Source organism: Euleptes europaea, chromosome 3 (assembly GCF_029931775.1).
Source record: "Euleptes europaea isolate rEulEur1 chromosome 3, rEulEur1.hap1, whole genome shotgun sequence".
NCBI classification, from domain to species: Eukaryota; Metazoa; Chordata; class Lepidosauria; order Squamata; family Sphaerodactylidae; genus Euleptes; species Euleptes europaea.
The window spans coordinates 46,088,739-46,112,433 of NC_079314.1; the positions used below are offsets into that span (position 1 = coordinate 46,088,739).

Sequence of the window (23,695 nt, forward strand, 5' to 3'; positions counted from 1 at the left end):
AGGATATGCTGATGCCGGCGCAGCATCACCCACAATCAACATGCAAGACGCACTGCCCTTAGTGTGGAGTTTGGCTTCTCCAAATGGATGACCACATTGGCATTCATGGCAAAACCATGTGGCAGGACAAAGGCAAAAAGGCCTATATATGTCAATATCTCTTCCTTGGAGTACGTTCCCTCAGTCTCCTGTTTAGTGCTACTATTACTGTGGGAAGCCACACAGTAGGGCTGTCAAAAAAAAAAAAATTCGGTACAGTTCGGATTCGGCCGAATTTGACCCTTGTGGGGTCGGTACGTGCCGAAGTCCGAACTCCCCCGCTTCGGATCCCCGGTAATTCGGGGGGATCCGGAGTTCGGGGGGAAATTCGGCCGAAGCGCGCCTTCAGGGATTCCCTGAAGGCGCGCGGGGGCCCTTTAAACTCATCTGAGCCTCCCAGCTGGGAGGCGCAGATGAGTTTCAATGACAGCCCGCCTCCCTTCTGCGGGCTACCCTGAAGGGGGGGGGCTGTCATTGAAACTCATCTGCGCCTCCCGCCCGGGAGGCGCAGATGAGTTTCAATGACAGCCCGCCTCCCTTCTGCGGGCTACCCTGAAGGGGGGGGCTGTCATTGAAACTCATCTGTGCCTCCCGCCCGGGAGGCGCAGATGAGTTTCAATGACAGCCCGCCTCCCTTCTGCGGGCTACCCTGAAGGGGGGGGGCTGTCATTGAAACTCATCTGCGCCTCCCGCCCGGGAGGCGCAGATGAGTTTCAATGACAGCCCGCCTCCCTTCTGCGGGCTACCCTGAAGGGGGGGGCTGTCATTGAAACTCATCTGCGCCTCCCGGGCGGGAGGCGCAGATGAGTTTCAATGACAGCCCGCCTCCCTTCTGCGGGCTACCCTGAAGGGGGGGGGCTGTCATTGAAACTCATCTGCGCCTCCCGCCCGGGAGGCGCAGATGAGTTTCAATGACAGCCCGCCCCCCTTCTGCGGGCTACCCTGAAGGGGGGGGGGCTGTCATTGAAACTCATCTGCGCCTCCCGCCCGGGAGGCGCAGATGAGTTTCAATGACAGCCCGCCTCCCTTCTGCGGGCTACCCTGAAGGGGGGGGGCTGTCATTGAAACTCATCTGCGCCTCCCGGGCGGGAGGCGCAGATGAGTTTCAATGACAGCCCGCCTCCCTTCTGCGGGCTACCCTGAAGGGGGGGGGCTGTCATTGAAACTCATCTGCGCCTCCCGGGCGGGAGGCGCAGATGAGTTTCAATGACAGCCCGCCTCCCTTCTGCGGGCTACCCTGAAGGGGGGGGTTTTCATTGAAACTCATCTGCGCCTCCCGCCCGGGAGGCGCAGATGAGTTTCAATTACAGCCCGCCTCCCTTCAGGGGAGCCCGCTGAAGGGAGGCGGGCTGCCCTTTAAACTGATCTGAGCCTCCCAGCTGGGAGGCGCAGATCAGTTTAAAGGGCAGCCCGCGCCTTTCAGCGGGCTCCCCTGAAGGGGGGCCCGAATTGGCCGAATTTATTTGCGAACTCCCGAACTCGCTGAATTCGGCCCCCCCGGTTGCCCGCCAGATTTGAGTTCGGATACGTCCGAACTGAAAATCACCGAATCAGGGGAAATTCGGTTGATTTTCAGTTCGGACCGAACCGAATTGACAGCCCTACCACACAGTCTTCAAGCTGCTTTGAGCTTAAAATAATATCAGTAACTCAGATGGCATTTTATACTTACTTTCCCATGAGGCTCTCAGGGAGTGGGTAAGTTACCCTTTTCCATCCTTTTGTTGGAAAGAAGACAGATGGTTGGGAAACACCCCCAGAACATTTAGGGTCAGCAGGTAAGCACTGAGGGATTAGGTAGCTCCAGCTTACTCCAAAATCAGTAGAATACTGCACATGGACGTGGTTCTGGGCAATTTTTTCTGAAGTTTTACATCCAACCGAAATCTAATGTACATAAAAGTAGATTATTTTTTTCAAGCAAGAACAAAAACACTGTCATTACATGTACATTTATAAAACAACTGTTGTTCTCAGAATGAAACTGAGGCACAGGAAGGCCAGTGGAAGTTTGTACCACAAGTCAATGGAAGGGCAACAAGGCGAGGTTTAAGAACTAGCTCGGTTGTAGCCATTGGAGTGTTGGACTAGGATTTGACTGACCCAAGTTTGAAACCCACTCTGCTAAGAAAGCTCTAGGGGTGATCTTTGGTCAGTCACTTTCTCTCTGTCTAGCTTGCCTCTCAGATGATGCAAAGCTAAAATGAAGGAGGGGTGAATTACATAAAGTGCTCTGGGATTTATACCCTGCTTTTATTCCCTGCTTTTCTCCCCTCATTGGGGAGAAAAGCAGGGTATAAATAAATAAATTGATGATTTATCAAATAAATTGATGATTTATCAATATTGATAAATAAATTGATGATTTATCAATATTGATAAATAAATTGATGATTTATCAATTTATCAGGCTGCCTTTCAGACCAAAACAGATGTGCTCTGGGAGTTATGTGTTTGGAGCTCCCACCAGTTTTTAAACTTGCTTCTAAGAAGAAGAGTTGGTTTTTATACCCCAATTTTCTCTACCTTTTTTTTAAAGGAGACTCAAACCAGCTTACAGTCCCCTTCCCTTCTTCTCTCTACAACAGACACCTTGTGAGGTAGGTGGGGCTGAGAGAGTTCGGCGAGAATTGTGACTAGCCCAAGGTCACCCAGCAGGCTTCATGTGTAGAAGTGGGGAAACCAACCAGGTTCACCAGATTAGAGTCCACCACTCATAACCACTATACCACGCTGGGTGTGCGCAGGGTTCCTGTGCTTCAGTTCTGTGACTGCAAAAGGTGCATCTACAAGGAAACCTCCACTTCAGTGACAAACACAACCCTTATGAAACCTCCTCTCAACAAAATGGTGCAATATGGTGGGAGACAAGATTGTGCAGGAACAGTAGCCCGAAATCTTGCCCACATCTACTGTGCAACTGGGCCAAGGAATGGTTAAGATTGAAGAACTGTGGGTGGCTACGCTGCAGGGCCTGAGGCTCTTGATCTGAAAAGAAAGCCCTGTGCAGATGTAGTTTGATGTATACTGGATAAAATCTGACATGCCCTTTTAAGAGCCTGCTTCTACCATCCATCTCAGACATTTCAAAAAATGAGCACATGCAATGTTGTTCAACGTAACACTGCAGTGGTGTGTTCTAAAAGGACACAGATAATAAGACCTCACTACTGAAGAGGACAAATTCCTCCATAATATTTTTTAGCCTTCCTGGAGTTCAATGTAGAAAGCTAAATATGGATTCTTTCACATTTCTCTATTAGCTCATCTTCTGGGTTTCCTTCCATTTGCTGTGTTGAAATACTAAACATTAGTAGAGTATTGCTGCAGCCTACTGCCATTCCTAAACACATATATAAACAACACATTCTGATTCCTTAGGTTTTGAACGGTGATCAGTGAGTTTCATTATGTTGTAAGAAATGGGAGAATCCAACCAAACTCCCTAGTAATAAAAAATAAATATTATAAGATAATCTACTGATAGACGAGACATAAGAAGTTATCAGCATCACACAATTTTGATTTCCCAAAGTGGTAGTAAGTTCCAGGATAGATCCTAAGAAGAGAACACTTGTACTTTGTGATACTATTTCTACTCATGAGAGTTATCCTATCAGGTTCCTCAGGGTTCAATATTTTCTCCTATGCTATTTAATCTCTACATGAAACTGCTGGGTGAAGTCATTTGGGGATTTGGAGAATGGTGACATCAACATGGAATAAATACATACAGCAACTTCTCAGATTATTGGTAGACAGCATGAGAATGTAAAAACTGAAATTCACTTCAGACATGTCAGTGATAATGAGAGCTGAGGTGTCGCGTGGCGGGGAAGGGAAGGTGATTGTAAGCCACTCTGAGACTCCTTAAAGGTAGAGAACTCTTCTTTTGTTCACCAGTAATTACAGAAGCTACTTCATTTAGAAAAAATGAGCAGCATGGGCACTGAAATTCAGACTTTCCCACACAATCTTCTACCCTCAGAAAGCTGTTTATCAGTTCTGTAGTTTAAAAAGTGCATCTATAAGCTTTAGAAATAAAATCTGGTACCTTGAACTGCATAATCCAGTTTTCCGTCGGAGTTAGATCATGTGTGACAGCGTAAACTTCCCTGCCATCATGGCTACCACACATCATGACGCCATCAGGGGAATCACAAAACCTTTCAATCGAACAGTCGTCATGGAACAGCCAATGCTCGTTCACTTTAAGAAAACAACGTTCTGATCAGTACTTTTAAAAATTGCAAATGTTTGAGAATTAAAACTGCTGTGTGAATGATTGGAGACATTTACAGGATTGTTAAACCTTTACTAGATTATTAATGAATTATAATGAAATAATTATTTCATCCTAAAGCAAAAATCCTTTAACTATGCTTGTACAATTTTTTAGAAGTTTGCATTATAATAGAATCATTCCCCTCCCCCCCCGCCATGTCTAGTTTTAGTTTTTGGCAGTGCTCTTGTGCTCTAAAGAATTGGAGTCAATTCTGCAGATGCTTTAAACAGCTTGAGGCAATTCTGTAGGTGAAGCTTTTCCTGCAACCGATTCAGGCAGAGAAATGTTACCAGGGGTTGGGGACAGACTGACATACTTATCAGGTTCTCATCTGCATGGACTCTTACCTGTAGTCCGGTCTTCCATGAACATATCAAAAGCTATCCTCCCCACAGGTCCTGCATCCGCAGGTGAGCGTTCGTGTTGCGGCAGTGGGGCGCTGCTGAAAGTGTCTAACATCACTGTCCTCTGATCAGCTGACCCTGATATCAGCACGTTGTCGATAGCCCAGTCATTCTGATCAAGACCATCGTGCTTGGGCTGCCACCAGCGGAAACGGGTTCCGACTTCTTTGGCATCGGGAGGAAGGAGAATGTTCATAAAACTAAAAAGCAGCAATTAAGAGAGGGTATGTGAAACCTTTTTAAAAAAATCTAAATTTAAGTTTCAGAAACGAAAAAAGAAATGCATTTGAAATAAGAACTTGTTCATTTTCTATGATTTGCTCCACTCTCTGCATCAGGGCTCAAAGAGATAATGGAGTTAAATGATTGTTCTGTGCATTGCTGTGATGATGATTAACTATAAGGACAATTCACATTGTGGACACATTTTATCTGCCAAGTTACCATGACAAGGAATTTAATACTGAATTAGCTTTCGCCATACAGCAGAGCCAATCTATTTTTTAAAAATGTGTTGTTCCTGGGCCCTACTGAAATTCTTTAGAATTTATTTTTCACATACCTATTCTTATGTAAAGTGCTTTCTTATGAAAATCAAACTATACAGTTTGTTATTATAGTTCACACTGGCATGATAATAAGGTTTTATCGGTTATCCCCAAAGAGCCTGCTAGGAGCACAAAGCCAATATCTGGGTTAAGGAGGCAAGGCTAAAAGTCTCGCCCCACAAATGCTTTTCTCCTCACCCAAGGAAGAGAAGGTGCGAAGGGGAGCAGAGATGCAGCACAAAGGAGTTTTGGTTCCCCTAATTCCTTAGCCTGTGATGCTATCTGAACTGCTCAGTCTTCAGTCTTCTTCACCAAAAGAACAAGAAATGTTTATATGTTCTTCTTGTCAAGAAACTGGCCAGCCAACCATCTTAACCAGAGGAACAAACTAGACAAAACCTGTAACTATTCACTGAGAAGGCAGGAAAAGATGGGCTGTAGGGAGGATATGGGTGGGGCCTCCCAATCAAGTCTCAATCTGCCTCCTAGTGGAGGGACAGGAGGGTATCCCTCAGTCTGGACCCCTGGAGAGTGACAAGTAGGAGAAGGAATGTTCCTAACAGGGTTGTACCTACCTGTGATGAATGTGTGTACAAAGGGGTAGAGCCAGCTCACTGCAATAGGAGTGAGGACGGCATGCTCACTCCCCCTCTATGCAAACTGGCGCTGTACACCAATACATGGCCTAGTGTCCTACCAACTGCTGTCCAACCTACTGAAGTGAAGTACTTCCCTCCAAGCCTTCCAAAGTAAAGTAAGAAAAACTTATAGTCAAGACTGAATATGTAAGAACAACAAGAATATACTTATTACCCAGGTTTGCTGAACTGGTCATAAAAAATTTCCATTAAGTTGGTCCAGGTAATGCCCCCATTCACAGAGTACTCAAGGAGAACTCCTTGGTTACGACTGTTGGGAGAAATCAGACATCCATACATAAAATAGAACTGGATAAATTCTGCATTAGTGAGGTTTAAATCCACTGTAACCAACAATCGGCTGCATCCCTAGAGAAAGAAAGAAAAATAGTATTATTAGGAGAAAATAATACCTGTTGTTCGTTTAATTAATCTCATGCGTATGTGGGGATTCTCTGAGGAAGAAGGGGTGGGGGGTAAAGGAGGGAGAAGTGAGAGGCTCATGCACATCCTAGTTTTATGTCAGTGAGAAGCGGGTTAGATCCTGTTGATCATTTTCACTAACAGAATGAACTTCCATTAGCAAAATGGGACTCCCTTGCCTCCCCCTCTCAGTGCAGCCTGCTGATCTCCTCAAAATGCTGTACCCCTGGGGGTAGAGGGGACCTCATGAAGACCATGAGGGGCAAACTGGAGGGAAGGGTCAGCAAAAATCACTCCCTATTTCCATTAGCAGAAATGGTTGGTGGTAAAGCTCCCAGCGGCTTAACTACAGTTAAAAAAGGTAACAGTCCCCTGTGCAAGCACCGGGTCATTCCTGACCCATGGGGTGACGTCACATCCCGACGTTTACTAGGCAGACTTTGTTTACGGGGTGGTTTGCCAGTGCCTTCGCCAGTCATCTTCCCTTTACCCCCAGCAAGCTGGGTACTCATTTTACTGACCTCGGAAGGATGGAAGGATGAGTCAACCTCAAGCCGGCTACCTCAAACCGACTTCCATTGGGATTGAACTCAGGTCGTGAGCAGAGCTTGGACTGCAGTACTGCAGCTTACCACTCTGCGCCACGGGGCTCACTATGGGCTTAACTACAGTTAAGGGAAACCAAAGTTCCAAATTGGCTTTTAGATTTTAGAACGGACAAAACCTCTACTTCCAAGGTGTTTGAACTTCTAAGATTATGCTTTCTATTTCCTTCTAATGTTTTATTTGGGTTGCATGTCAGAATTATTAAAAAAAAAAAAACCTACAACAACTGGAGTGAACAGCAGATGTAAGACCAAAATACCAACCCCACTAAAATGGAGAGCCATCCCGGAAGCCACAGCTCCACAGACAGTGCTCAGTTTCCCACCGTTGACTGTTAGCCAGTTCTGGCTGGCTGGTGCACGGTTGAAGTTGTCCTTCAGTTGGGTGGGGAGAGCTACCTCGGGCTCATCACAGTACAGCCCTCCCCAGTTTTCATCACACCTGCAAGCAAAGGCAAACAATGAACTCTGTGGGAGAGATATTCTATAAGCCTCCTCAGCAGGGGGGGTCTGTTCCTTCTGTAGCACCACAAGTCCCTCATTTCCATCGATAAAGAGGTTTATAGAAGTCACATGGCTTTCTCTTTCTTTACATTAAACAGGAACCACAAATTATGGGAGGAGCAGCATCGAATGGCTTTCATTCTATTTACCCAACAGAAACCATACAGTAGCATTTGACTTTACTACTCAGACAGCTACAGCTAGTGAAAGCAACAAAATCAAGCCTAAGCAAATTGTTTTAAGATAGTCAGTAGTTCTCAGAGAGAGTCTCACTCCTTTATCCTCTCACTTAGTGGTATTCAGCAAGTCCCCTTGAGCTACTGCTTTCCCAATCCCCACCCCCGCAAAGTCATATCCTTCCCCTGACCTAATCCCCAGACATTCTTCCACCTCTGTTGCTGTGGGGGATCCCTTGACTCTCTCTGGTGTTTCTGTGATGAAGACAGCTCTGACTCATGAAAAGTGATGCTGGAAAAAATGTTTTTAGTTTTTAAGGTGCTGCTGGACTCCCTTTTAATTTTCCTGCCACTCCATTTTCTACCAGTCATGATAGTTCCCCAGTTTTCTTTTATCCTCTACCTTTGCTGAGCAAGAGATGTACACACACCAAAGTAGCCCCATGCAAGGAGTATTCCTTCCATCAGATTTGTGCTGAAAAATGGCTGTCACTTTACAAAATTGTACCCTTGGCACAGACTGGGAGAACTGGGAGGAAAAAACTGGCCCAGGAAAAGGATGCCCCAGATCCACTCCCCAAAGGAAGGAGTGGATTGGACTGTCTCATTCACCATGTGGGGCTTGGCCGGGCCACCCTTCTTCCCTGCTCAGCAAGGAGCTTGGCTAGACCACATATGCCTCCTTCACCACCTGGCACAAGGCTCGTCCAGGCTGTGTATTCCTTCCTTCCTTCCTTCCTTGCCTGCTCCGAGGCACAGAGGCCACAAGTTGCAGCTGCCACCCACCGCCCACAGGGTGAGGGCTGCTGGCTTGCAGTGGCTTGTAGTGGCAACCACCCACAGTGGTTAAGAGTGGTGGTTTGGAGCGGTGGAGAACCGGGTTTGATTCCCCACTCCTCCACATGAGCGGTGGAGGCTAATCTGGTGAACTGGATTTGTTTCCGCACTCCTACAAACGAAGCCAGCTGGGTGACCTTGGGCAAGTTACAGTTCTATTAAGAGTTCTTTCAGCCCCACCTACCTCACAGGGTGTCTGTTGTGGGGAAGGGAAGATGATTGTAAGCCGGTTTGAGTCTCCCTTAAGTGGTAGAGAAAGTCGGCATATAAAAACCAACTCTTCTTCTTCTACAATATGTGAGGTGAGGCCCGCCTCTCACTTGGAAGTGGGATGGCCTCAGAGTGGGAGGGGAGCTCATCAGTCCTCTGGGACTTTTCTGGATGGCCTCAATGGCCAATCTTCCCCTGCCTTGGCAGCTCTTTAGCATTTGGAAAGAAAATAAATGTTGTTTTTCACCTGCATACTTAAACCATCTAGAATTCGAATTACATTCCACAGCCATGCTACTGTTTCCCATGGGGGATTGTAGTACTTACACACAGTTCCCTTGAGTGCACCTCCCATGGCCACTGCACATATCTATGCAGCCATCACCGATATAGACATTATCGATGGCCCACGTTTGTTGCTTATCAAATGGAGCTGGCTGGTGCCAACGGAAACGAGTTGCCTGGGACCTTGAGAGAAAATGGAGATAAGGGAAAGTAACGCTTCCAGAGCCAGAACACGAGAGTTAACCACCTCCAGCTCCTGAAAACTCCATTTTCCAAGCAATTAAATACACATTCATAATTTAAACAGCAGATGGCAGCATTAAATTTCATGTCACTTTCATAATCCAAGTGGAAAAGATCGCTGTTGCATCCAGTTGGGCAGGCAGGAAAATAAGTATATGTTGGAGATAGAGATATGACACTAGAATCTCTGTGTACTTATCCATCTCCTGACTTGCTCATGTCTAAAGTATTTTAGATTTATAAAACAAAAAACAAAACAAAAACTGCGTATAACCAAGCAGCTAAACCCTGCTCCCTCCTCCACATCTACCTCATTGCTCTGTTGCTTTTCTATGTGTTCAGTTGTTTTTTAACAACAACAAAAAGAGATCTGATTTCCACACAAAGAGGTGGATACATGCGTCAATACACATGGTTGCCCACATCACATCTAGTTTGGCCTGAAGTCCAAGGGTTCGATCCGCCCTGGGAAAGTTTAGTATTTAAAATGCATTTTACAACAGCTTTATTTAACAACAGAGAGTGCACTTTGGCAGAAAGTTCTCCTGTTCCCATTGAAAGTCCCATTGAAAAACTTGGGGTCTTCATAAAAGCGCATAGGGCTCCTCCACAGCTCCCAGACATTTCAGGGGTGTGTGTGCTTGTGGAGGAGATTCCCCAGCAGATTATACCCCCAGTTTTGACTGAGGACTCGACGTACTTACCAGCAGTGTGCTGAGGAAGAAGTGGATATTAAAATATTTACATTATGTGTGTGTGTTGATCAAGGTGTGTGTGTTTTTTTTTAAAAACAACAACAACCATGGGATTTACAATGGTGCCCTCTCATTATAGGATAGAAAACTGCTGGAAAAGCCTTCTGTGGAGCATTGATTACTGTTACCATGCTATAGGCATTTTTCTGACATTAGCCTCAAATGAATAACGGAACAAAGTTTCCTCTGCCCATACACAATTATTCATTGTCTCCTGTATTCATGGAGGGGCTCTCCCACTGTCCACAGTTTAGATCAGCCTAGAAAAGGGGTGAGAAAACTAGGGCATTTTCATCCTGCCCTTGAGCGGCATTGCACCACAACACTTTGTTGGGAGGCTCAGGGAAGCAGCTGGCATAGTGGCAACATGCCCTCACCAGCAGCACTGACTCCGACCAAAAGTGACACAACGCCATACTAATTGCCTATGAAGCTGCCTGATGCTGAGTCCAGCCATTGAGCTGTAGCTTGTTCTGACAGGTAGCAGCTCTCCAGGGCCTTAGGTAGTGGTCTTTCATATCACCTGCCACCTGATCCTTTTCACTGGAGATGCTGGGGATTGAACCTGGGACCTTCTGCATACAAAGCAGTTCTGCTACCAGTAAGCCTAAGGCTCTTCCCCTATTTATGGCCCGCCATACAATTCCCAAGACCAGATGTAGCCGTCAAGATGAAACGTTTGCCCCTTCCAGCCTAGAGAATCCAAAGTTTGACTCATGCTAATGAGCTGTGAAGTGATTTTGTGTAATGAATATTCCTCACTTTTCATTCAGCTTGTTTCTTTTAATCTCTAGCACCATAAAACATTAAAACAATAATTCTGCTCATTTCCAATAAATATTTACTTAAAACATTTATACCTGTAGTAATTTTTCAAAAATAAGTGACAGTAATACAGATGAAAAGCAAACGAAGACAATTTGTTTAACTCTGTATAATGCCTGTAGATGCAGCCTGAATAGCAACAGGTACTCAATTTTGAAGTCATAATACAAAATTCATTATGTCCTAGAATTTAAATATACATTAAATGCAATTTACCTGGTATAAGGAGGAAGTGGTAAAGTAATCCTTGTCCATTTGTTGAAAGTATCTGACACCAGAATCCTCTGGAGGTGGTATTTGTTGCAGTCGACGTTGGTGGGAAGACAGTCTCTCATCACTGGGTGCCACGTCAGGCCCAGGTCAACTGAATACTCTAGCTCAATAGCTTAAAAAAATTAAAATACATGACATTAGTCAGTACAAAAATATTCTGGCACATATGTACAAACTCTAAAGCTCACTGATATTATTAGCAAGTTCTAAGTGAAGTTCTTAAAAAAAAAACACCAACCCCACATATTTTGGGTTAGGGATATGTATCTCACTGTGCCTTGCACTGCATTGCTTTCAAAGGCATGACCAAAGGTCATTCAAAATACCAGCAAAATAATATTAGATTTAAGGGAAGGAGGGTGGGATTGCCAGCAGAGAGACTGAGCCGACTCCCATCACCCCTCTTGAAAGGTAGCTGGATTTGTGTCCAGAATGGAGACCAGCCAGGACAGGAGGGAGAAAATGACGACACAGGTGCACATCCCTCTGAAAGTAATGCAGAGCAAGCAGCATCAATGCTGAAATGCACATTGACTATGGATGTTCTGTTTTGCTTTGCCTGCAACCACATGGATGCTTGGATGTACATTTAGATGTGCAACTGACTGAGCACTTATTTCACTGAAAACATGGCTGTAGATACAGGCCATGTGCACTGGGATGTGCATCTCACTTTCCATGGGAGAAGGAACCTGGACTCAGACAATATGAATGTAAGGATATGAACTTCCAAGGCTAATTCCCCCCTCATGGACTTGTAAGCTGCAAAGAAGCAGTTGCCCTTAAAGGATTAGCAGTTGCCTTGCAGACTTCCTTCTTGTCCAGTGGATCCATGGAAGAAGTCACAAAGAGGAAGCTGTAGTCTTCATGCTACAAATGCAGCTGATACCCAGCAGTTTCTCAATAACACCATTCATCTGTAGTTTTTAACATGTGATAGAGAAAGGTCTGACCCAGGAACTGGATATCTTATTTCCAGGTGTCTACACTCCCACAAAAAAGCAGGTTTGTAACTTGGGGGTGCTGCTGGACCCAGGCCACCTATTGGATAGACAGATGGCAGTGGTGGCCAGAGGCAACTTTCAACAGCTTCCGCTGGTGAGCAAGCTGTGGCCGTTCCTGGGCAGGAAACATCTTTCCACTGTGGCGCACGCCCTGATAAGATCTAGATTAAATTACTGCAATGTACTGTACATGGGGCTGCCCTTGAAGACTGTCCAGAAGCTCCAGTTGGTACAGAATGCTGCAGCCAGAATGCTGACTGGAGTGGGTCACAAGGACCATATAACGCCAGTCTTGTTTCATTTGCACCAGCTCCTAGTTTGCTCCCAGACCCAAATCAAGGTGCTGGTCTGTGCTTGCTTCGGCAGCACATATACTAAAATTGGAACGATACAGGTGCAGATTTGTCTTTTTTTTGCTGGTCAGTGACCGTATTAATAAATTATTATTATTACTACAGGTGCTGGTCTTGATCTTTAAAGCCTTATATGGCTTGGGGCTAGCATACCTGAAGGACCACCACTCTCATATGAATCTACCCAACCTCTCCAGTCATGTTCACAGGCCCTACTTTGGGTACCCTGCCATCTGAGGGTAGAGGGGTGGCAACTTGAGACAGGGCCTCCTCAGCCATGGTGCTGAAATTATGGAACTCCCCCCTCAGGGAAATTCATCTGTCACCCTCTATTGTTGCATTCTGCCAGTGGGTGAAGATTTCTTGTTTGTTTGTTTGGCATTACCTCACTAACTCTTATTAGTCCTCCTCCTTGTTTGTGTGTTTTAATGTGTTCATGTTTATATTTTTATATGTTTATATTATATTTTATTTGTTTTAAACCTTTTATATGTATTTGTACTTTAAACACTTTTTAATGTTTGAAATGTGTTTAAGGTTTAATGTTCGCTGCTTTAGGAACTCTGAATTGGGTGGAAAGGCAGGGCAGAAATGTTTTAAACAAACAAATAAATGCTAGCTTACAGGGAGAAATCAGGCTCAGATATACATATCTAGCAATTCTGTCCTAAGCAGAGTTACACCGTTCTAAGTACATTGAAAACAATGGGCATAGAAGGGTGTAATTCTGCTTATGATGGCACTGTAAGGGTATAGATCCTCCATAGCTAGTTGCACACATCCCCTTTGAGCCCCAGGCGGCACAAAAAACGAAATGATGGCCTGCTTGCTCTCCTTCAGCTGCCATCTTCCATCAGTGGCTAGCAAGCCCAATCCAGTTCTGAACATATTTCATAGCTAAACTTTTTCTAAACATAGAAACATAGAGCTGGAAGGGACCTCAAGGGTCATACAGTCCAAACCCCTGCACAAGGCAGGAAATTCACAGCTACCTCCCCACCCACTCCCAGTGACCTCTGCTATATGTCCAGAGGAATGCAAAAACAAAACTCCAGGATCCCTGGGCCAAGTTGACCTAGAGGAAAATTCCTTCCTGACAGCTAACTGCTGAGTATAATGGCTGCAAGGGAAATTAAATGGCTGCAAGGGATATGTGTCTGGGTCAGGGTGGACCGGACGTGGTGCGCCATCAGGAGCCTGGGGGTGATCCTGGATGCCTCCTTATCAATGGAGGCACAGGTTACAGCTGTGGCCAAGGCAGCCTTTTACCATCTCCGCCAGGCCAGGCAGCTGGTGCCCTATCCCTCCTGCCCTGATTTAGCCGTGGTGATCCATGCGACAGTCGGACAATTTGCTGGATTATTGTAGCTCACTTTGTGTTGGGCTGCCCACGAGACTGATCCAGAAACTCCAGCTGGTGCAGAATGCAGCAGTAAGGGTCCTTACTGGGATCCTGCTGAGGGTGCATATCCAGCCAGTGCTTTGTGAACTGCACTGGTTCCAGGTGGAGTACCGGATCAGGTTCAAGGTGCTGGTTTTAACCTTTAAAGACCCACATGGTCTGGGACCATCATATCTGCGGGACTGCCTCTCCTGGTACTCCCTGCAAAGAGTTTTATGCTCTGTGAATAACAACCTGCTGGTGGTCCCTGACCCTAAAACTGTCCAGCTGTCCTCAACCAGCTTATTCGGCCCTGGAACCGGCCTGGTGGAACTCTCTTGTGAGATCAGGGCCCTGCGGGATTTAGTTCCACAGGGCCTGAGATGTTCTGCCAGGCATATGGTTGAGGGCAGCAACAGTTTCCATCATAGCTGGCTTCCCTACCCCTTTTTCCTTATCTGAACTAAGGGTCGCCTTAGTTCTTTGCCTGATAAATGAGTGCCAATTGATTTATTAATAGACATTGGGTTTTAAAGTTTAAATTGAATTTTTATATATTGTATTCATTGTAATATGTTTTAACTTGATGTTAGCTGCTCTGAGCCCAGCCTTGGCCGGGAAGACAACAGAATATAAATTCAAAAGAACAAACATAGATTTTTAAAGCTATAGATATATGACCAAAGTCCTGCTACTGAATGCCATTTAATCATTCTCTCATTATGACTTGTCATAAGCAGGAATGAATCGTTTTGAACATTATGACTTTATCATCATGATACCCTCTCCAGTTCACATGTGGATGCTGACTGTCTTGCTTACTTAAACTCGCTTAAAATAGTGGTTGGTTAAAGATGCAGACAGATTAAAAAATATATTTGTACAAAAACTCTAAAATGAAATGAAATGATCACACTTCAGGCCAGTCACTAATTTCTAGACTTAAATAGCTGCTTATAAATAAATTGGTTAATCTACTTTAGGGATTTTTTTTAAATCTTATTTCCATTTCTGATGTTCCATTCTGAAGTAACTGCCTACAGATATACATGATCGAGGTCTCCTTGGGTCTCACATCTGCTGTTTATCAACGTAACTTACAGTTAAGAATACAGCTGCAAGTCTTGGCTACAAGAACCAGATCAGTTTAAAGTATGATGCACTGTGAAATGAAAAATGATGCAGAACCAATGTTAGAACAAGAGGTTTATGGCAGAAATGTCAAGCTATGTTGTCCTAGATTTGAAATGTGCAGAATAAAGAATCATACCTCTTCCTTGCAGTTGCTTATTCCTTCTATCATTGTGGGAGCCCTGATGCACAGATAAAGTACTTGTGCCCATGAGAGCTTCCAAATGAATTTAAATGGGAGGTCTACACATTTTACTCTTTGAAGTGAAGGGGAAAGCATTTATGCATCAGCAGGTAACCCAAGCTCAGGCTATAGAAAAACAGGAATAATACAAAATGTATGTATCTGATGTTGAGAACCTGGTGTGCACATTTCATACACCCGGAACAAATAAGTCACATGGCGCCCATGCACTGCCTATGCTACTCCCCTGCCTGCCCTCACAGAAGCCCATAAAATCTTAAAGTGTGCATTGTTGCCTCAAGAGAGCTTACGCTGCATCATGTCTTTCCCCCCTCTAGAATAGGTTACTACACTTTGGCACATTCAGTCTGTGATTTGTTGATGTACTGGGAAGCCTCCCAAATAGGTGGGCCCACAGTCTACATCAGCATTTGGGACATATAAACCTATCTCACTGAGTGAATTAACATGTACATAAAATTCTTGTAAGCTGCATTTTCTCTACTATAAAGCACAGGTGGGAAAATGCGAGGTATGCCAAGACTGAGGTATGCCAGAGCGTGCTGGCAGACAGATGATTTATACAGAAGCCTTTACCGTAGCAGGAATCAGTGACAGAGCAAGAAGCAGCAAAGTCTAATTGCAGGAAAGAATCCTCATTGACAACAATGTCAGTGGTTACAACATAGCGCATGCTAGCTTTTTCAATGAAGACCAGGGCATCCCCTGTAGAACCACACACTGGCATCTTCGTTCCTCCAGGATGGAGAAGCCATTTCTTGCTATCCAGCGTACTGAAACCATCTTCCAAGACTGTGTTGCCAGAGATGTTTCCACCAATAAGAATCTAAAATGTACAAAAGCAAGAGTTTGCTTAATTTACCTGCAGGAAAGGTGAACAGGATACTGATATTCTCATTGACAACAATCTCCTGCCGATAGAGATACTGATATTCTCATTGACAACATTGACAACAAAAAGCTGTTTGCAAGCATGCGTAAGACTGGCAAGCCAGCATGGTATAGCGACCTGGGAGATGCAGGTTCAAATCCTCACTATGCCATAGAAGCATGTTTGGTGACCTCGAGCCAGTTGCACACTCGCGGCCTCACCTATCTCTCTGGGGTATTTTTGTTGGGAGGATAAAATGGAAGAGGGGAGAATGATGATGTAAGCTGCTTTGGGTCCCCATCAGTTAGAAAAGTTGGGTATAAATATATAAATAAATAAGTACAAATAAAAACTGTGTCATAGAAAGAGTATTTATTCATTTGTTTGTTTAGGTTTTTATCCCACCCTCAATCCCCAGCCAAGGCCAGGCTCAGGGTGGCTAGCAACATAATACTTAATACACAAAATGCAGTAAAATACACTAAAATCACAATATAAAGATGAAACAATTTAACCGCCCCATAAAATCATTATATGGAAATAATAAACGGTGCTCATTTTTGAGGCATAGGAACTTATATTCAATGGGCTGGGTTTACAGTGCTACCAGTGGAAGAGATCCTTGTTGCACGTTATCTTCATGTTATTTATTTATTTAGAACATTTGTATGCTGCCTATCCATGAACCTTCCTAAGGTAGCTTACAAAAGAAAAACATTAAAATATATTAATTAAAATCTAGCATTAGTAACCCAGCCCAGCATAAAACATAGATCATAAAAATAGACCGCTGACAGCATAACAGTTCTCAGACTAATATAGTATTTAAAAATAAACCCCTTAATTAAAAGCCTGGGTGAACGGAAATGTTTTGGCCTGGCACCAGAAGAAAGGAATGTAAGCATCAGGTGAGCTTCAAGGTGAAAGTCATTCCACAAATGAGGTGCCTCTACGGAAAAAGCCCAGTCTCTGGTTGCTACCCACCTCACCTCTGAAAGTAGGGGTATGGCTTGTGAGGCAGAGCTTAACTGGTGGGCTGGATAACATGGCGGCATTTTTTTCTCCAACCCTTTGGGGAAACAAATTCTGAGCATCATGGCCACTCAGGGACTGCAGTGGGAAAGGTGAAAACAGAATTCATTCCTTGCATGAGCTCCTGCTCCATTCGAGCCAGAGCTCACTGAAGGGGGGGGGGGACAATTTCTGCAGATCAGAGGGATGCAGAAAGAATGGGAAGGTGGCAAAGATCTTTTCCTCTCAACGGTCTGAAGCCAACCCAAACTTAGCATGTGTGTGGTGATGTTTTCACCTAACATTTACAGAATAGAGAAGTTGTGATTTATCCTCACGCTCAAATGAGTATTTAGAAGCTTCTGATGCAGCACGATGTATACGGGAGAACAATGAGCAATGAAGATTACTGGTGAAGAAAAGAATTCCAGAAGTTACATAACCAACAGTCCCTATAGATCAGATCATTTTTCAGTCCCTCGAGATCTTTCATTGAATCTGGGTTCCCCAACCTGACTTCAGACTCTCAGCCACACATCACAAGGCTGGGAACTAAGCTCCTGAATTCATGGTATGCACGTGCAGTCCCCCAACAAGAGAAACAGTACCCCCCATTTCCAGGTTGGAGAAATGAGGAAGGGTGGCAGCTGAAGCCTCTTCTCCCTCCATCCAACGGTCCTGATCTGAATTCTGGGTCTGAACACTTGGGAAGTTAATTCCCAGCAGCGTGACATGTGGGTGATGGTCTGAAAATCAGGTTGGGGAAGCAACACCCAGCCAGTAAAAAATCATCAAGTTTAGTTTGGCCCCAAGGGATCCAACATTCTTAGTAAGTAGAATAGAACTATGTAGATGAGGCTCTACTCAGACTTCAAAAAGAATATTGATTAAATAGAGGAAAGGATCAAAGATTGTAAATGGCATTAGATATAAAAGACTTAAAAGCTGAATTCAGATATTCAGAAAAAGGATGACATATTGTACTAACATAGAGAAAACTGTTATGAAACATTATACAAATGCCATCTTACTCCTGAAAAATTAATTGTTTAAAATGAATAGAAAAATTATTAATACATAGTGGAAGACTACAAGCTCCGATGCAGACAATTCCCACATGTGGCAGGGGCTGTCTAAAAGAATGAAGAATTAAGAATGACTGATCTAAAAGAAGTCATTTATATATCATTATATATAATTATAAAAGGGCCATAAAGTGTGAATCAAAAAATACACACAATGAGACCCAGGAGAAGGCCAGGGGGATTTTTCTATAAGTGTGGAGGAAGACCCAGGTTTGCATAATATGAAATCAACCATTTGCCTGAATGACCACTTCAATATTCAAGGATTACAATAATTATTGGTGTTTATAAAGTAAGTATATCCCTACACTTGCTCAGAGCTGTAAAATGCTTCCAGGATTAAGTTAATAGTAGGCACTTTGTTGTTGCTGCGAAGCCTTAAATGAAGTCTAGTCTGCTGTCTTCCCCACCCCCGCCAATCTCAAATTAATTATTTATCTTCTGAATCCAGTTTAATATTGTTTACTTTGACAACAGCTAATTAACAATGAGTAAGTATGAACTTTTTCAATGTTGTTTTCCCTTTAAGCAAAGGAAAGAAAATTACGTTTTGTGTTCCTGGCATTTGTTTCTGCTGTGAATATGATATCCAAATATTTTGGAAACTCTTAACCAGAGGCAGATGGTTCAAACTTAAACATCAAAATACATAAATTATATTTTTAAAAGAAAGATTCCAAGCCTTATGTAACAGCAGGCTCATTCCACTGCTTTCACTCTGTTTTATACCACAGTAGCTGTAGACTTCCCTTTAGGCAGTGGAGCTCTTGGCATACCGCAACAGCTATAAACGTGACCTGCTTAATCCAGCTTTGGTGGCATCAACTTTGTGGCAAGAAGGGTATTCAGTCCAGCCTAATTCAAAGATTGCCTGACTGGGTTGCCAGAGATGCCCTGGCCGCTGGCTGTTCAGAAATGGACAAAGTTCACATCCATGGGGACTACGGTCATTTATGCATGGGAGGTTTACCTGAGGTTCATTGCTGGCTGGACCCACACTTTCCTGTTGGGAATCTCTGCACCAGCAGCCTCCAAGCTCAAATCAAGTCCCGCCTCTTTAAATGCTGCATTATAATTGGCTAACTTCACAATGCTCACTGTGAGAGAAAATCCCCCCAACCCAATTGCTGCATAAAAAAACATTGTAAGAACAAAAAACAATCTGAAAGGAAGGGGGGGTGAGAATTTGAAGCCTCAGTTTTAAAAAGCCTTTCTTCTGCTCAGAAAGAGCTCCCAGGAAGCATTTGAATCCCCCCCTCTTTACATGCTGCTTTGTGATTAGCTGTGACAGAAAGCAAGCTTCTGTGTCCAGTGCTTTGCCTTCCGCAGGGAGATTTCAGCCGGGCTGAGCTCAGGGGAGAGGAAACAGCTGGGAAGATGCGGACATTGCACGGGCTGGCAGCGAGGTTTCTAATGGATGAAAAACTCATGCAGAACTCCAAGGAACAACCAAGTGAGACCGGGGGCAAACATGAATCCAAGTACCCATGCATAAATGACCTAAGTATGCAGTCCATAGTACAGGAAACAGAGATAAGACCAGGGGTACACGCACACTGTGATGGTCACGTTAGTGGTGCGATTGTGTGTGAAATCACCCTTGCGATGGCAGAGGGTAACCAGGTTTCTCTCCATTGTTAGTTGTGGTTTTGTCTTTGTTTACACCTGATGAACTCTGAAACCCTCTCACACACTGTGTTTTCACACAACCCTCAGGATTCTCTGCCCACCCTGTTTTAATTTTTGTTTTATTTTGGGAAACATCCATAGCACTGCATAGGAATAGGTAATACTACAATCTGTAAAAAAAATACTCATGTATTTGCATAGGCACCATAGGAAGATCACTCTCCCTCTTTTTAAAAAGGCAGGCTGCCGTGCAGCCAATTCTCTTCTGTTATGCTAATTCCCACAATTGCGGCAAGGGACTGGCAGCTTGCAATCATCAACAAAAAGAGTAATTGACTAGTTAGTACTTCATAGAAGTCCTGCAATTGCACCGTTCCTGAGTACTTTAAAAAAAAAGATTTGAAATTTGTGGCAGTAGCAAAATGGAGCTGTCCCCTCTCTGGCAGTGATGAAATACATTAATGACCTACCATTTTATTGTGTGATTCAACTGTTCTGCAGTATCCCTCTGCAAGGGTAACTCATGAACAGTAAGGAAATCATACTCACAGATTTCATAGAGGTTCAGAACAGTGTCATTGTATTGTTGAAAGAGTGCTAGGACATTTCTCTGATCTGACCCCCCCCCCAATAAAAATAAAGCTTTATTGTTACCAGCAATATCAGACAGTGTGTTGGGAATCTCCCAGCTAAACAGGGCATTTCACTTACAAAATACAGGGGAAGGAAGGAAGCAAAGGGGCTGTTTCCTTTAATTTAAACACAAGTCATAGTTTCCCTTTCAGATAAACTACTCATGTTGATAGTGTTCTGCTAGGGGAAAGTTGGTTTTTTTACAGGTTTAAAATTAAGAAGAAGAAGAAAAAGAAGAAGAAGAGTTGGTTTTTATATGCTGACTGTCTCTACCACTTAAGGCAGAATCAAACCGGCTTACAATCACCTTCCCTTCCCCTCCCCACAACAGACACCATGTAAGGTAGGTGGAGCTGAGGGAGTGCGACTAGCCCAAAGTCACCCAGCTGGCCTCATGTGGAGGAGTGGGGAAACAAATCCAGTTCACCAGATTAGCCTCCGCCGCTCATGTGGAGGAGTGGGGAATCAAACCCGACAATGTCATATATATATATATTGCCATTAAGTCTCATCTGACTTATGTTCTAAAGTAGAAAGCATAACATACCTGATCAATTACCCATGGACTATAAAAATGTCCATTCTCAGATGGTTGCCACCATCGCAAACGAGTAGAACCAGAACGAGCTTTTAAGGGGATTTCTAGGGCAATGTACCGTCCTACATTGCTCGAATTACTGAAGAGAAATTCCTGAAGAAGCTTCCAGATGAGGCCTCCATTAAGAGAATACTGTAGCAACACAGGCTGGCTTCTGGGATCTGGTACTGCCTTACCACACCCCAGCCTCATGAAGAATTGCACAAACCTATAAAGTTAGTAACAATGAAAACAAAAGATTAATTCGAAGAAGAGTTGGTTTTTATATGATGACTTTCTCCACCACTTAAGGAAGAATCAAACCAGCTTACAATCACCTTCCCTTCTCCTCCCCACAACAGACACCCTGTGACGTAGGTGGGGCTGAGAGCTCTAAGAGAGCTGTGACTAGCCCAAGGTCACCCACCTGGCTTCATGTTGAGGAATGGGGAAACCAACCCCGTTCACCAGATTAGCGTCTGCCGCTCATGTGGAGGAGTAGGGAATCAAACCCAGTTCTCCAGATCAGAGTCTACCACTCCAAACCACCACTCTTAACCACTACACCAAGCTGGCTCTCCACTTTCTCCATTAAAAGACCAGGGGGATCCTTGCCACTCTTCAAGGAAGTTTTATTCTTACTGCTAGATAAATATGTAGCCTTAGCTCCATGATAAGGGAAATGGGTTTTCTTTTGAGTATAGGTATAAATATTGTAATTTCAAGGATGAGAGAAGTGTTATTCAGTCTATGTGTAGTTTGAGACAGCTCGAAGCTTTCCTCTTCGTGCCTTCCTCTTTTTAGGTCACAGCTTTTAGTATATAAACTGTGATGATGATTATGTGTTTGGTCTATTTACTGAAGAAGCATCCCAAAGCTGAATAAAGCTATTTATTTGTCCTTTCGGGCATTAGGAGACAATCAATAAACAGATGAATTTATTTATGTAATGTGGATTTCTGTAAATTTGACCATGGGCTTAAAATTTCACTATTTTTAAGTCAAAAAACACAGATGCTAAAAGACAGCACACAAAAGCTTGGCCTCAGGCTATAATCATTATTTTTATTGATATAAGGGAAAACAAATAATAATCTCTCAATTTTCCCGGTTTTGTAATCTGCAAAAAACAAAAACAACCCCCAGCCTTTTAAAACACAGAAGATTCAGAAGATGATACATTTCTGAGTGTGATATTATAAAAACAAGATTTCTACAATTACCCTGCATTAAAAACATTGCATTAAATACACAGGCTGCTACATTATCCTAAAGACAAACAATAGATAAGCAACTAAAGGATCTTTCAGTTTTATAACAACAACAACAACAACAACAACGTAAGCTTACATACGTACGATAAGTGCACCATTTTCTCCTTCTTGCATTTCTTTTCACTCCTCTCCTTGGAGTGTATTCTATTCTCCTATTTTAACCCTCGTAGCAACATTAACCACAGTTAAACCTAAACCACGTTCCTTCTCGGATTCTGTTAACCAACTTCAAACCCTGGCTTCAAATTCCAGGTAGTCTAACAGCCCATTCCTGAGTCTTTGGCAGCCGGGGACGGTGGGGCTGAGGCACTGCTGCGGTGCCTCCAAAGCCATTCCCCGGCTGCTGAAAGCCTTTAAAAAGCCTTTCAAAGGCTTTTAAATTTTTAAATGGGGCATTTTGCCCCACTGAGAGCAGCGAGGCTGCACCAGCAAAAAGCTGGCACAGCAACGCTGTTCTTGCCATTGGCGTTCCGGGGCGAAAAGGGACAGGAAGCTGCCTACCGGCAGTTCTGCCCCTGGTATGTCCCAGGAACGCCCCCCGGCATGCCGGTGCAGGGCTCTGTGCTGGTGGGAAGCTGATGGAAGGCCCAGCTAGCGTCCCTGGGCAGTACTATTGCAGCAGTGCCAGGAGAACGGTGTCTGGGTCCCCATGCCACCCTGGATGGCGTAAGTGACATGGACACTGGAGCAGGGTGTACGAATGCCAGCGCAGCCCCTTCCTGGCCTTCAAAGGACTTTTGTCCTGGAGGCTCAGGAATGGGCTGTTATTGTTACTTAATAGTGTATCCCATAATTGTAGCTCTGGTGGGTGTAGTGCATTGGCCTTCCTGATTTACCCTTAGGGTTGCCAGCTGGCAGCTTGGTGGGAGGATTGGGGGGACTGGTGGGAACACCATCATACAATGCTGCAACGTCATTTCTGGCAAAAAAAATCTGGAAGTGAGGTCACCATGTCACATGTTGTTCTAGGAATCCCCCTGATCTCTATGGTTTTCCCCCATTTTCATCATGCTATCCCATTGAGTACCAGCAGGGGGTCTGGGAACACCCGAGGGCAATTGGCAATCCTACTTGCTGTACTAGGGACTACTGGAATTCAGCCACTTGCAAGAGTAGTTTCATTTCCAGTTCAGTTTGTCTCTTGCTAACACAAGTTCAACTCAAAGTTTCCTCTTGATGTTGATTTCGTTGTTATGCACCTTCTGTGTGATCTTCTCTTTATGACACATAGCAGTGGGAAAGGGGAATTTACACTAGAAGGGGAAATGTTTTACAGTGTATAATTCCACAGTCTGCTTAGTTAAGATTTCAGCTCTTCTATGTGTGGTCTAGTCCCATAACCCTTCTTGTTCTAATTTTTGTTCTGATCTCTAAGTACATGCAAACTTTCTCCTCTCAAGATCAAGGGCACAAAATTTTAAAATGGTTTTAAAATATTGCTGAGCTTGTGCCATCACACATGTACAACTTGATGCTATTTGTCCTTCAAAA

At 44.0% G+C, this 23,695-nt stretch overlaps 1 protein-coding gene across 1 annotated transcript in view; it reads right to left on the minus strand.

Annotated features, from left to right (window-relative positions):
* Window positions 1-23,695, minus strand: part of RELN (reelin) — a 362,044-nt gene that overhangs the window by 24,232 nt on the left and 314,117 nt on the right. Inside the window, exons 44-52 of the mRNA XM_056847774.1 lie at window positions 20,901-21,159; window positions 15,701-15,950; window positions 10,994-11,162; window positions 8,997-9,137; window positions 7,207-7,384; window positions 6,090-6,283; window positions 4,672-4,928; window positions 4,094-4,248; window positions 1,712-1,926 (exon numbers count right to left, since the gene is read on the minus strand). Coding sequence (XP_056703752.1) covers window positions 1,712-1,926; window positions 4,094-4,248; window positions 4,672-4,928; window positions 6,090-6,283; window positions 7,207-7,384; window positions 8,997-9,137; window positions 10,994-11,162; window positions 15,701-15,950; window positions 20,901-21,159 — 1,818 coding nt within the window. The remainder of the gene's footprint in view (window positions 1-1,711; window positions 1,927-4,093; window positions 4,249-4,671; window positions 4,929-6,089; window positions 6,284-7,206; window positions 7,385-8,996; window positions 9,138-10,993; window positions 11,163-15,700; window positions 15,951-20,900; window positions 21,160-23,695) is intronic.